Here is a 13,857-nt window from a genome sequence, read left to right on the forward strand (position 1 = left end):
TTTCTTAGAAAATAACATTTATTTCTAGCTCTTGTCTATGCAAAGGAAAGCACAAAATGAGCCATTCTCTGCAGCAGCGTTTCCCGCTGCCAGCCCTTCGGCGGAGTGTTTGGCGAGTCCCGGGAGGCGGGGATGGGCCCTCCCGCGGGCGGTTCTGGCACAGTCACGCGTCGCTCTGTTCCAGCTTCAGTGCGCACCTTGACTGCTCCTTAGGGAGACGCTGGCCGCAGGCAAGAGGGGCAGGTGGGCAGGATTCGTCCCGAGTTTACAATATATTTAATCTATAAAACCTGATAAGTACAATGAGCACATAGTCTAATTTTTTTCCATTTTGTCCTTTTTTTTTTTTGCTTATTTTTGAATACTTCTCACGTTAATACCGAGGTCACCTACAGATTACAATTAATAACTTAGAACTCCATTTTATAACATTATACACTGGCTTGTATATATATGTATAGTTTATATATAGATTTATACATATATAAAAACTCACACTGCACCAAGGAAACCCATGCTTATCGGCATAAGCAACAAAGAGAGCGACAAATACCGCAACGAGGAAAGTGCACCTTAGAACTTGTTTCCTTTTTTTTTTTTTACAATTTATATCGATATATATGTGTGTCCCAAAGACTCGACTCAGTGCCAAGAAATTTATACATCCTAGATTTATATTTGTTAGAGCAAATATTTAAATTTTTTAAGGGAGGGGGAGACAGAGAAGACAGACTCTCGGACTATCCTGCCATCCATTTGGGAGCATGGCCAGGCGGGATGAGCACAGCAATGGGAGAGGCAGGAGCTTGAGCGGCGGCTGCAGCCTCTGAATTCTCAAGACTTCTTGGCTTTTTGAAGGGCTGGGGAGCCTTGAGTAGGGGGTCGCCGGATGAGGATCCGGATCGAGCACCCTCTCCGAAAACATCTGCACCTGAAGCTGCTCCTCTTTGCTCAGCTATCCCTACCCACGGTCCAAAACAAAACCGAAAACCACCTCGGAGCGAGAAGACCCCAGCCGGGAAACAGGGAGTGCACCGGGCGAAGAGAGGCTGGCGGCCCGCGGGGATAAGGCTGGGGTCCTTGTTTATGAGCCGCCCGGCTGCCGGGCCCCTAGCCCTACTGCTTCTCAGGGGCTCCATTGACCATAGGCCCATATAGGCCGCCGCCATAGGTCGGCTCCTTGTGCACAGAGGCGGCGGCGGCGGCCGAGCGGTCGCGCATGAGATCGCTGAAGGCGTAGTCCATGGGCGGGCGGAAGCCAAGTGTGGGCACCAGGCCGGCGGTGGAGTAAGGAGCCATGAAGGCCAGGCCGCGGCTGTGGGCCGCCGCTGCCGAGTAGGCCAGGCGCAGGGGGCTGAGGCCCAGCGGCGCGCCCAGCGGGTAGGCGCCTGCGTCGGCCCCGAAGTGACTGGCGTTGGGCTGCAGGGGCGAGAAGGCCGAGCGGCTGCTCAGCGAGCCCAGCGCCCCGGGCGCCATGGCGCCAGCCAGCAAAGGTCTGTGGTGCGGAGGTGCGGCGGGGCCCGCCTGCAGCGGCGCGGGCAGCCCGGGGCCGCCGGCGGCAGCTGCGTCGACGCGGCCAGGCCACGCGTCGTCCGCTGCTGCTACTGCCCCCACTGCAGCCTTATCAGGGGGCGCGGCGGGACCGAGACCGGCCACCAGGCCCCCGCGGTGGTGATTCAGCACCTGCTCGATGGCCTGCACCACGTCGCCGCCGCAGCCCTGCAACACCAGCTCCAGGACGCCTCGCCGGTGGCCCGGGAAGACACGCGTCAAGATGTCCAGCGGCGTCCGCTGTCGTGGACCCGGGCCTCCTCCCAGCCCTGGCGCGGGCGCGGCCTCAGCCTCTTCTTTGTCAGCCTCCGAACCCGATTCTGAGCCCAGAGGGCTGGCGGATCCCGGGCTGTCCTCCTCGCCGCCGCCCCCGGGGCCAGCGCTGCCCGGGCAGCTGCCACCTGCCTCTTTGGAGGCCCGGGCCAGAGGCGACCCCGAAAAGGACTCGCCGTCGCCGTTCTCCGAGCCCGAGCCCGGCCGCACCTCTGGGGACGATGTCCCGGGACCGGAGTCTGCGCCGTCGGGTGACAAGGGCTTCCCCGGGGGCGGCTGCGGGCTGCCTGGGCGGCCCGCCTGAAGCAGCGTCTTGGGGAACAAGTCAAACTTCTGTAACTTGGCCTCTGGAAGGGGAGAAAGGGGTATGTAAGGAGTAGTTAGCAGGAAAATGACCGCACATCACAGCACCCCAGCCCTTTGGATGCCAGCTTCCTTTCCCTTGGAGCCCCACAACCCTCATTCACGGGACTCCAGTGCCCCTCTGAGACCCTGCAGCCCTAATTCTCTTCCTCCGCTGTCAGAGGGCGCTCTCCTTCTGTACCCTGAACCCCACCCACCTGCTCCCTGTAAACTCAAGGTCCAGTGACCATGTTCCTACATCTGTGCCGAACACGTTCACCCTTCTAGTCTTGCCCTGCTCTTGAAAAGCGGCCTGGCCCAGGGTTCAAACAGAAGCCAATACACCTTGCACCTATACTACACGCTGTATAGAAGACCTCTATCCACCCCTGTGATTCCAAGAGCCGACCCTGGGTGCCCTCTGGCCCTGGGCTGCATAGCCTGTAAAGGAAGGTGCGTTGGGCATCTACAAGAGATCCCAAGCCTCTCTACAGGCAAAAGTAGAGCCCCTATTTCTAATCCACCCCTTCCAAAATTAAGACCTAAAAAATTCTTCCCTCCCAAGCTAGGAGCTGAGCCCCCCACCCCCACTCCACCATGTCCCCAGCCTAATTTCTGCCCTCCCCAGAAAAAGCCTAGGAAGTCTCAAAAAAGAGGGTGGGGCTGGGCAGGGAGAAAAGGGGTAGGAGGAAAGGGGATTGAGGGAAGTGAGAGAGTGCGTACTCTGAGAAAAAGGGGAGACAAATGGGGAAAGAAGCAGCAGGGTACGGCATGCGATAGACCAGGGAACTTTAGGAACATGAGAAAAGGTATTGTGCGAAGAAAAGGAACGCAGTGTCTTCAATACCTAGATAAAGCGATGCGGGGCTGGGGAGGGGACTCGGAGAGAGTTGGATTTCCGAAAAGAATGGGACAGAGGGGAGGGAATCGCAGCACGTGGAGAAGCGAAAAACTAAGGAAAAGCAAGACGCGTGGGTTTCCGCGCTGAGAAGACCGAACGAAGGGACGCTGGGACCTGCCCGAATTTGGGTAGAGGCGGTAAGGTTAAAGCGTTTACATTAGGGCCTGCGATAAGAAAAAGTAATAAAGTGCAAATGATTCAGACAGGGGAGAAAGGAGACTTTATATTTATGCCCCAAATTAGGGGCTGGGTGCGCGGTGAACTCCAGCAGTCGGGGCGTTTGGAGAAAGGGATTCTACTCTTAGTACCGAGACAAATCCTTGCTCGGCGTGCCCCAGGACCCTGTCCCTGCTCCCCTCTTTCCCCAGCCAGGAGGCGCGCTCACCTGAGCTCCCTGCACCCGCTGTGCCGCCTCCGGTCCCGGCCGGCGCTCCCGCTGCTGGCCCCCCGCCGTCCGCGGCGCACACTGAGCCGAAGACCTCGTAGGCGGGTCGCGGCGGGATGATGCCGTTGGCGGCTGCCAGCGCCAGGCCCTCGGCAGTGCCGTAGAGCAGCTGTAGCTCGCGTGCCTCGTTCTCTTCCTGCGCCTGTTGCCTGCGCAGCGCCACTTGCGCGGCCATGACGCGCTGGCGCTCGGCGATGAGCGTGCACTTGGCGCATAGGCAGTCCTTCCAGCGGCAGTAGCGCTTGTGGCCCTTAAGCGCAGAAACCACGCCGTGGTTGCGGCAGCGCGCGCACTTGGGGGTCCGCGGGTACTTCTCCGCAGCCCTCAACAACAGCGGCGGCGCCCGTAGCAAGCCGCCGGCCACGCTCACCGGTAGAGAAGCGGCCGCCGCCGCCGCCGCTGCCACCGATGCCACCGAAGCCACGGGGGGCCCCGTCGCTGTCGCGGCCGCCGTCGCGGCACCAGGTACGCTGGGCAGCTCGGAGCGCAGCTCCATGGCGGGACCTGGCGTGGAAGACCGTGGGATGGGGGGAGAAACTTGCAGTGAGGAGCGCACAGTGCGCTAAGCTAAAGCTCACCCTGCAGGAATCCAGGCTTAGAGAGGGACATTTTGAAGGCGAAAGTTTGGCTAGCGGTTGCCAAATTGCTGGGAGGAGGTGCCTTTGGAACCCTCTTGTAAGGCCCAGCTCCCCCGCCCAATCCCACCGGGGATCTTCTTCTTATAACTGATTTATGAACTGGGTGTAAGATTTCGTTTGAATCAGTGGTTCCTCTGGAAAAAATAAAAAGACATGAAGTGTGAAAGTCACTGGTTCAGATGAATGTAACGAGAGTTTGGAAAGAATATTATTCCCAGAAGTTTAGCTTAACTGGGGTGAGACGGGTAGAGAAGAATCTTTGTTTGATGGGACTCGGATTAGAGAGAAAATTTTGACTCAACATTTAGACTGAGCAAAACAGGAAAACCTGAGGCGAAACGTTGAGTTTTGTAAAAGAGTGAAGAGGAGACGGATATCACGGCATAGAGTTCAGCTGGTTGGGCTGGAGGGTTTTTTACTGGGGGGAACAGGAGAGTTTGAGAGAAAAGTCGAGAACAGGAAACAAACGAAAAAATCTAGGAAGTGGAGTGAGGGCCGGGAAACAAACAACTTAGGGGCAAAGTGAAGCCGAGGGGCCCAGGGGCGCGTAGAAATGTGGGCTCCAAGTTCCAAGGTGCGGGCGTCTGGAGAGTAAAAGAGAAAATGGTTGTGGAGTTTTTAGGAGACCTGGGGAAGAGGATACAAGAGAAAATTCACTGGAAGAAACTTTCTTTGGATGGGCAAGCCCAGGCCAAAGATTAGCTTGAGGGGCAAGGGAAACAGCGAGAAACAGCTGATACGGGGGCCTGGGACCCATGGTCCACGAGGGGGAGAGGGGTGTGAGTAAAAAAAACCCACAGGCATAGGCTGGGAGTGTGGATGGGGTAAACCTGTGACACATTTTTCAGCCTTGTAGTCTAAAGTAGTCAAGGAGGGAAAAGTATCTTGGCAAAAGTTAGGGATTGGAGGAGGGAAAGCCGTTTCCCTGACCAACTCACGCAGCCCTCCCCTCCCCTCCCGGTTTAGGGATCCAGTCGTCAGACACGCCCTCCCCATCCTGAGGCCCCGCGGGACCCCGCTCCGGAGCAGATTCCAGAATTGTGGTCTCGGAGTTGGGTTCCAGGGACCTGAATGGACCTGCAGGCAGCACCGAGGCGTGAGAGTCGTTTCGGGAATTGGGTCTGAGAGAACACAGGAGTTGCCCTCTGCGCGGTGGCCTCAGAAGGCCCAAGCAGGCCCAACTCTGAGCTTCCGCCGCGGCCTCCTCTGGATCCCAGTACCCCGCCAGAGCCTGGGACTGAATCCTGGTGTTTCTGCCCAGGAATCCTGGATCCCGTTCCCATACGTTCTGCCTCTTCCCTCGGGCCTCTTAGGCCGCACAGTCCCTAAGGCCAGCGTGGCCCGGGCTTCATCAACAGAGGCCAGAGGCGGAAGGCCGGGCCGCCTCCCCTGCCCTCCCTGCGTCCCTCAACTACCTGCCTTGGGCTTGGGGATCCTCCTCCGCTGGCGCTGCACGCACCTCCCAGCTCTGCTCGCGACGCTGGCGCTCTTGGCCTCTTCCCCGTGCCCCCCGGCCCCTTATCTGACCACGTCACCCTCCTTCAGTCACCATGTCCGAACTTCCGGACCCCACAGAACGCTGCAAAGTCCAACCCTTCCGTCGGAAATCGGAGCCCGGGGACTGTTTAGGGATCCGCTGGCTGGAACCTGCGACCCGCGACCCGGCCCTCGTCGCGCCGTGTCCCCTCGCGGAGCGCGCCGGACGCAGTGCACAGCCGGGCCCCAGTTGCCCGGCGCTGCCAGACTCTCAATGAGCGGCTCGCCCGCTCTATTGTTGCTCCTTAGGGCTCCATTAGACAGAATTGGACAACAATGTGGCGCCTGCCATTGGCCAGGGGAGGCAGACGGCGCTCTGATTGGCCGGGCCCACGCCCGGGGAGCCCCGCATTCTACAGTGTCCGAAAGATTCGAAACTCCAAAAGCTCCTCTGAGTGCCTCCGGGAGGGGAGGGGGCGCGCCAGGGAAGGAGTGAAAAAAGTGGGCAAGGAGGAGCGTTGAAAATACCGTGACAAGTAGTTTCCGTGTGCCCGAGAGCGTGTGAATTCCGCCTAATTACCGTGTCCGGTGCGCCTCTACGTAGACGTGTGTAACCCCTCGGTTTCTGGGGCGCGGGCTCCGCTGAGCCGCTCTCACTGGCCGGAGCGCTTGGCAAGGCCGATCTTCCCAAGTAGCCCTGGCGGCCGGGGGGCGGGATGGGGACAGGTGACAATTCAATTACTGCGGTAGGGTTGGGGGTGGAACGGGGGCGCGGAGGTGGAGAAGGGAGGGTGCTCATGGCATAAATGCCAGGACGATTTTTTCTGCCTCCATCCGGCTGTTTCAGCATGCTCCCAAGTCCACAGCGTTTGGGGTAGTTGAGACTGGTTTTTTCCCCTGCCTTCTTTAAAACGCAGATCCTTTATTTTTAAAGTTCTGATACGATAGGCATCATGGAGGGTAAGTGTGATCTGAGGATTCTCGTTTTCAAAAAGTATCCGGGAGAGGAGAAATGAGATTGCGCCTTCTGTAGGCGCCCGCCCGAGCTGTGCGCTCTGAGCCTTTCCTCTCCCTGCCCCCCTTACCCCGTCCTTCTGCCCCATTTTGCTCTCATTTCCTCACTTCTGCAGCATCTAGATTTCTTTTCCATGGTGGTGGGATTTTTTTTTTTGTCACTGTTTTAAGGTAACGAACAGATTGATTTTCTTTTTTAAACGAAAGTAAAAAGTGACCTGTTTCCCCCAGATCCTCTTGGATTCAGGACGCACGTCAGTCAGTCTGTCCTTCTGGTCCAGAGACAAGGTCGCCGCGGTCCCCAGGAGTAGTGTTAACTTTCGCCTTACTCTCCTGTCCTGACGTCACGGCCCTGAGGAACAGCTCTGTCCGCAGAGGAGGTAACAGGTTTCGGATTTTGTTTCCCCTTTGAATGGGAACATCTGGAATTAATGCCGCGATCCTCCGGCGGGATCGCCTCGTGTTTCTCTGGCTGTGATTCTGTGCCTTTTCTTTCTGTCTTTCCCTTGTTCTAAAGTTCTGTCATTCCCATTTTTTTTTTCTACTTTTCTCTCTCTCCTTCAGAGTAAAGAAATTTCGTTTAATTCATACGATAAATGAATTTTTCTGTCGTTCTCCCTCCACTCCCGACCAAGCGTTTCCGCGTTGCTCTTTCGAACTTTCAGGGCCACCGGGCTCTGGCCGAGCCGTCTGGGGCACGAACTGGCGACGCACTGGGCAGGCAGACTCCGACGGGGGCCTCGGGACACAGCCCCTTCCACCTGGTAAGACTGCTGCTGCCAGCCCAGCGGCCTCTGACGCCAGGGGTTGGGGATTGGGGTAGGAAGGCGAGACCAGCGGGGCCCCATCGGACTCTGCGGAACCTCACGCGGGTTCCTCCGGGAAGCCAACCTGAGGACCGGGCGGGACATGGGGGTGGGGCGGTTGGTGTGCTGAAGAGCCAGGCAGATTGCTTCCGGAAAGTTGACGAGGCCGGCGCGCAAAGTGCTTCGACAGTCTGTGATAGTTATAGAAACCGGATTGTTCGCTCCTAACAAATTCTACTCGCTGGATCCCGAGAATGTGTTTAGAAGAGAGAAGGGGGTCGGCTCCTGTTGAGTCTCCCGCGTGGAGTGAGGTTAAGGGAGTGAATCTGGGGTAATATGTCCTGCAGGAGCATAGAACCCAGACCCCAACTTCCAATACCTTGAGGTCAAGGAAGTCTGTGAACTAACCGCTCCCTGACAGGTGATGAATAGAGGAGCGAGGGCAGGATCTGGCGCTGGGCCGCCAGGCGCCTCCTCCCAGAGCTACCTTGGATGAAGTTTTCCAGAAATTATTTTAAATCCCAAACGAAATGAACTATAGGAATCCTCCCAGATTCGGGGGGGGGGGGGAGGGCTTGAGGCCAGAGCACTGTGAGATTCCCCGACTCTGGTCCTGGAGCTCCAGCAGCACCCGAGGGTCAAGACACAGGACTTGGGATCCCTGTGCGCTTTCCCTCGGATGTATGAGAAACTTGTTTTCTAAGGAGGGGTAGAGGACACATCCTGGAACCCAGCCTGACAAGAGGGAATCTACCTACCCTTAAAGCAGTTGCCTGCCTCCTCACATTCACAGCCCAACAGGTCTGGGACTCACAACCTTTCTGATGCCCCCGAGGTTAGGGTGCTCCTGTGAGTGAATGTGTCATGGAAAGAAACAGAGTAACCGTCTTGGGTCGAGGTCACTGCACTCACACCTTCAAAGGCCACTAGGGGCTAGTCCTGATTTGGACTGAGTTCGTGGATGGGAGCAGACAGCAAGGGGGTGGCGGGGCTGAGCCTTTAGAGGAGGGGAGAGCATGCCCATATTGAGGCAGCGGGGTGTGCTTTCACACCTGAACACACAGCCTGCACATGTGACCTCATTATGCACAGATCCTGGACACATCCTCTTACCTGCCTGCAGTCCACCCACGGGGTGAACGCATCTCTGACGCTCCCCTTCCAACCAAGAGGACCCCTTCTGAAAGTTTGATGGACTTCACAGAACTCTCATAAGCATGTCCTCATTCTGGGACATTCACTCGGTGTGTGCCTCTCACCCAGACATCTACAGACTCCCACTTCGGGAACTGAACATAAGCTCATGCAAGTGCATCCCCACTCGTCCACGGACCTAACTCTACTTCAGGGCCCTGCAGACGGCTGGACCCTGGGCAGAGAAAGCCAGACCTCTGGGACAAATAGGGTGGCTGAGGGTAGAAAGCCCATCTTTACACAATCACACACATATACACTCACCACGTACGCATGTCCTTTTTAGCTCAAACTCATTTGCTGATGCTTCTGCTGTGCCAGAGTGTGGGGGTCCCGAGTGAGCTCTCTGAGCCACGAAAATCCCCCTCCTTCCTGTCTGAGACTGGCCCCAACTCCTGACCCTGCCCAGGTAGTGGTGGGTTCCAAAGGGATGGCTCTGAAGGAGACCCAGGGTGAGGCCGGGGTTGGGGGTTGAGGGCAGGGAGGGGCCTGAAGGCGCGGCGCGGTGGCGCCGAGTAGGAGCTGGGCTGGGGGCGCTGATGGGGGACCCGGGAGGCATTGACTTTTGCGCTGTTTGCCCGCGGCCTTGGAGCAAGCAGACGCCATCTGTTTGCCGGCTGCGGCGATTCCCGTTTAATTACCCTCCCGGCAGCCTAATAGAGATGATATTAAACTAAATCTTTCTGACATTAAAAGTAATTATCCCCAAACCAGTGGCTCCGGGATAGAATCGCCCCTCCCGTCCCTGCCCCTCCACTGGCCGCGCCAGATTCCGTTAGTTTGGCTGAAAATCTTTACCGGGAAGGGGGCGCGGAGAAAAGGGGTAAGGTGCCTTTGGGAGGAGTCTACCTAGGCCGCCCCATGCATGCTGCTTCGGCACAATCACAGACTGTCTTGTATGCACGACACTCGTGGATACACACACACCTGTACACACACAGACACACATTTTCCTCTGGATCAACTCTCGAGCCTCATTAATTAAGACTCTCAGTCGTGTGAACCCTCAGATAGGGAGAAGAGCAGCCTAGTTTGCTGTCCCTGTCTCCAGCCCCCTAAAATGGCTTCCGCGTGGTCAAAGCAACGGATCTGGCCTAGGGCAGGGCCAGGGACCCAGGCGCAACTTTGCAACCAGAAAGACCCTCTGCCACCGTGACTCTTGACTTCTCAGGCGCTCTTCCTGTGAGGGGCCCTGCGTCTCCTGCTTCCTTCAGTGTCTTACTTAAGCCCACCACCTCTGCAAGGCAAGTCCTGTTACCCCACTTTACAAGTGAGAAAACGGACTCAGAGAGGTGAGGTGATTTGTCTCACATCTTACAACCAGTATGGGCCAGAGCAGATAGAATTCGAACCCAGGAGTACTGGGGAAGGCCCCTGCTCAAGGCCTGAGTTCTGCTCGGTTCCAGGCCTCGGCTGGGCACGGCGGACGGATGTCTGGCCTGGGGCCCCTCTCCGTCTCGTGCGCCTGCAGGACCAGCCTTTTCCCGGGCTTTGGCCACCCTCGGCTCCAACGGAAGGAGTGGACGGGGAAGCCAGTTGTGGGCGGGGAAGCGAGGGCAGCCACCGGAACCCCAACGCAGAGCCCCAGCGGCAGCCCTTCTTTGGATCAAGCCCCGGTGTCTACAGGGCGCGCGCAGGGGAGGCGGCCGCCCAGTGTCGTCAGGCTTCCTGTCTCCAGGTCCTTCTGACTGAGAGCGTCTGAGCCTGGGACAAACGCGCGGAGCGGTGGCGTGCATCGCCCAACTACCTGTTTCTACTTTTGAGCGCCTACTGTGTACCACTACTCTGCTAAACGCTTGGTGTGTGCCGTCTTGCTTGTACGCAGTCCTTGGGGGTGGTGTGACGTTCTGCGTGTCAGAGGCGAGTTTGCCGAAGTTCCAAGGTTCAGCGAGGCGACGTAACTGGCCCGAGGTTACAAAGCTGCTGAACCTGGAAGAAGACAGGAACCCAGATCCGACTCCCACTCTCAGGCTTTTTTTTGTTTTTTTCTCACCTTCAGTTCTGGGCGGGTAGCAGCAGACCTAGAGGCTTTCAGTCGGTTTGATTCCATTGAACTCATTTATTCACCGAAACACGAGAGAACTGGTCATTCATTCATACCTTCATTTAATTAATATTGAGCACCTAGAATGTGCCAGGCCCTGAGGACTGGCGATAAATCAACCATGATGGGCCCTTAAAGAGCCCGTGGGCCAACTGTGGACACAGTCACCTACCAGTGACCTCACAGTGAGAACAGGGCTGAGGTGGGAGTGGGGAAAGGAAGGTCAAGAAAGACTTTCTGAAGAAAGGGACCCCGGAAGCAGGACGTTAGGTTTCCCAAAAGTGTATCTGGAATATATACTTTTCTGTGTACCCACATTTACAAAAATATACTTTTTGTTTACTTGCTTTTTTATTTACAATATGGTAAGAATTTTTCATATTAATCAATATATCTACACAATCTTTTAAAATAATTGCTTAATATTTCACTGTATGGATATACCTTAATTTAGCCAATTCCCTAATAATAATAATAATAATAATTATAGGTATTGAAGTTTGCTTCCATTTTTTGCTATAATAAAAAAATGCTAAAAAGAATATCCTTTGTGAATTGCCTAATTATTTTCTTAGGATAAATTCCTAGAAATAAGATTGATTGGTCAGAGTGTCAGAGGCTTTTTTTTTTTTTTTTTTTTTTTTAAGGTTTTGGTAGCTCTCTGTCAGCCCTCAGGAAAGGTGTCAACGAATACACGCAACAGTAGTGCATCTTGCTGATCTTTTTAATCTTCGCCAATTTGAGCAGGAAAGATGTATCTTGTTGTCACTATAATTTACATTTCCTTAGTTATTCCTTAGTTTTTCCTATAAGTGTTGGTCACCTGCTTTTTTTTTTTTTTAAATCTCTGTATGTCTTTGTGTATTTTTCTACTGTAGAGCTTTTCCTTTCCTTAATTTATAATAGCTGTTTATATATTAAAGGCAGCAGTATCCTCTTATATGAACACATGCCTACATTTCTCCATTTTTGTTGATCCTGTTATTGTTGTTATACCAAAATTAAAATTTTTCATGAGGAGTCAAATCTGTCATTTTTGCCTTATAGATTCTACCTACAGATTGTATTTAACAAAGATTTTTCAAATCCAACATTCTAAAAGCATTCACTTATATTTTGCATGAGTGCTTTTTAAATTATTTACATTTATAGCTTTAGTTCATTTGAAATTAATTTTGGCGGACCATGTGAAGTAGATCCGTGATTTAATTTTCCCCAAATCATTAGCCAGTTATTACAGCATTGCTTAATGACCCACTCTGTCCCCACTGACCAGATATCTACACTGCATTCTCTGATGACCTTAAGTCTTCTCAGCGCTTTCACATCGAGGGAGCTATTTCCTTCTGCACCAGTCTCACTTTTTAAATTACTGCAGTTCTGCAATACTTGGGAGGGCAAGTCATCCTTCTAATTCCTGATTCTTTTTTTCCCCCAAAATTCTCATGGCTATTTAGAAAGATAGTCTTCTGAATAAATATTTTAGAATTTTAAAATCTAGTTTTAAAAAGAAAGTGAAATTTTAAAAAAACTTGGGAAATTTGGTTTAATTGTCTTTAAAAATTAATTTGAGGTAGATTATACATCTTCACAATATGGTATTTTTCCATCTAGGACATGGTATGACTTTCAGTTATTCATGATTTTTATGTCCCTTTGTAAATTTTGTCATTTTGTTCCTATAGTCCTGCGTGTTAAGCATATTCCTTGATATTTTGTGTGGCTATTGTGAATGGAATCTTTTCACACATTACAATGTGTCTAACTGGCTATGACAGGAGCATAAGAAAGTTACGATTAGAGTATATGTATCTTGAAACTGGTGTCCTTTCTGACCCCTCCCCATTTTAAATTAGTCTCATAGTTTTCCAGAGCTGAGTTTGGAAAGGCCATAATTGATCAGGCCGAGGAAGGGATGGAGAGAGAGGTGACTCTGCGTGAATGGGTGCAAAGGAGGAAATGGTGCAAAGGCCCAGGTGATTTGCAGGTCCTCCTGGGGCTCTGGGGACAGTAAGCACCCACAGAGTGGTCTTCTTTGGGCCTTCCTTCACCTGGTCTCCATCTCCCAAGAGGGCCTTTGGAAACAGTAATTCCGGGAATCTGCTCCAGTGCGGACAAGCCACACAAGTTCTGACTGGGAGTCTCTGCCACGCTGTGTGACTGTGAGCGAGTCGCCAGCCCTCTCTGGTCTTACCACCCAGCGACCCTGAAATTGGATTACCAGGAGGACAGCAGCAGCCAGGCCACTGCCTTTAGGGGAAAGAAAATGTGAAGACGAAGGGCATTAGGGCTAGGCTCTTGGGCCAGTTCAGCATGGGTTTGAGTCCTGACCCCTCTTTGGAAGAGCATGGAGGGATCCTCCATCAGCAGCTACATGCTCCTAGTCTGTAATCCCCAGATCACTGACCAAACTGAAGGCAGGAGGGAGGGATGGGGCTGCATGGGAGAGACCTAATCCATCCTCCCTCGCAGCATCCTACTCCACCCCGCCTCTTTCTCTCAAATAAAGAATTCTCCTACTCTGACTTCCACCACCACCTCCCCACCTCCTATTCCTTCCACCCCTCCATTTGTGCTGGGACTGCCCAGTCTTCTTCCAGGCTGTATATGATGCGGGAGTTCCAAGCTGCATGACAAGTTCATGGCTCTATACTGGTTGGCCTGGAGCCCAACATATTACCTCTCCTTCCCGGGTGGTCTGGGTGGGAAGGTGGGGGTGTTGGAGTGTAGTGGGGGGGGGTGAAGCTGGCTCACAAGTAGACCTTTTTGCCCCAATGGGTGGTTCAGACTCCAGACCTGAGGTGGCAAAGATCCACTGACACCTCCTCCAGGTTCCCAGTCCCAGGCCAATCAGTTACCTAGAAAACTTTGACTGACTCTTTAGCCCCTTGGGTGCCCCACTGTCTCTTGTCAGAGGTGCAATTGGCACATGCTGACCCTGAAAGCTCTCCAAGTGCCTCTGTATCCTCCCTTTCTGAAGCCACATCTGGGAGAGGAAGTGACTTCCCCAGGGTCATACAGCTAGGTGGGGGAGGGACGAGAACTATCTTCACTTGTACAGAAGAGACTGGCTGGAGACTAGGAGGTGGGGTAGGCCACTTTCTCCAGCCCCTGTTGTCTGAACTGACCGCCTGGGGGTGAGTGTAGGAGGTGGAGGAAGGGAGCACTTCCTT

The 13,857-nt window shown here is 54.0% G+C and overlaps 1 protein-coding gene and 1 long non-coding RNA gene across 3 annotated transcripts; one reads left to right on the forward strand and one right to left on the reverse strand.

Moving 5' to 3' along the window:
* Nucleotides 1–34: 34 nt before the first annotated feature.
* Nucleotides 35–5,962, reverse strand: DMRTA2 (DMRT like family A2). Of its 2 annotated transcripts, none has more exons than XM_032494242.1 (3): nt 5,570–5,960; nt 3,453–4,016; nt 35–2,171 (listed from the first exon to the last, which is right to left on the reverse strand). In XM_032494242.1, exons 2-3 carry the CDS (start codon nt 4,006–4,008, stop codon nt 1,117–1,119), a joined length of 1,611 nt encoding a protein of 536 aa, XP_032350133.1. In that variant the 5' UTR covers nt 4,009–4,016; nt 5,570–5,960; the 3' UTR covers nt 35–1,116. The 2 variants fall into 2 exon arrangements, with proteins under 2 accessions (XP_032350133.1, XP_032350134.1); XM_032494243.1 differs by having other exon boundaries at nt 603–2,171; nt 5,566–5,962.
* Nucleotides 5,963–6,108: 146 nt separating this feature from the next.
* LOC116667995 lies at nt 6,109–11,141 on the forward strand. Its single transcript, XR_004325014.1, has 3 exons — nt 6,109–6,214; nt 6,872–7,020; nt 7,306–11,141. It is a non-coding gene; the product is annotated as an uncharacterized LOC116667995 (long non-coding RNA).
* Nucleotides 11,142–13,857: the final 2,716 nt, after the last annotated feature.

This window comes from Camelus ferus, chromosome 13 (genome assembly GCF_009834535.1).
Source record: "Camelus ferus isolate YT-003-E chromosome 13, BCGSAC_Cfer_1.0, whole genome shotgun sequence".
Classification (NCBI taxonomy): Eukaryota; Metazoa; Chordata; class Mammalia; order Artiodactyla; family Camelidae; genus Camelus; species Camelus ferus.

What these genes read in the sequence shown, in the direction of transcription:
- DMRTA2 (XM_032494242.1), bottom strand. Translation starts at nt 4,008, where the DNA reads ATGGAGCTGCGCTCCGAGCTGCCCAGCGTACCTGGTGCCGCGACGGCG. An exon ending in AGCGGGTGCAGGGAGCTCAG is followed by an intron (nt 2,172 to 3,452) that starts GTGAGCGCGCCT and finishes CTCCCCTTCCAG; the next exon opens with AGGCCAAGTTACAGAAGTTT.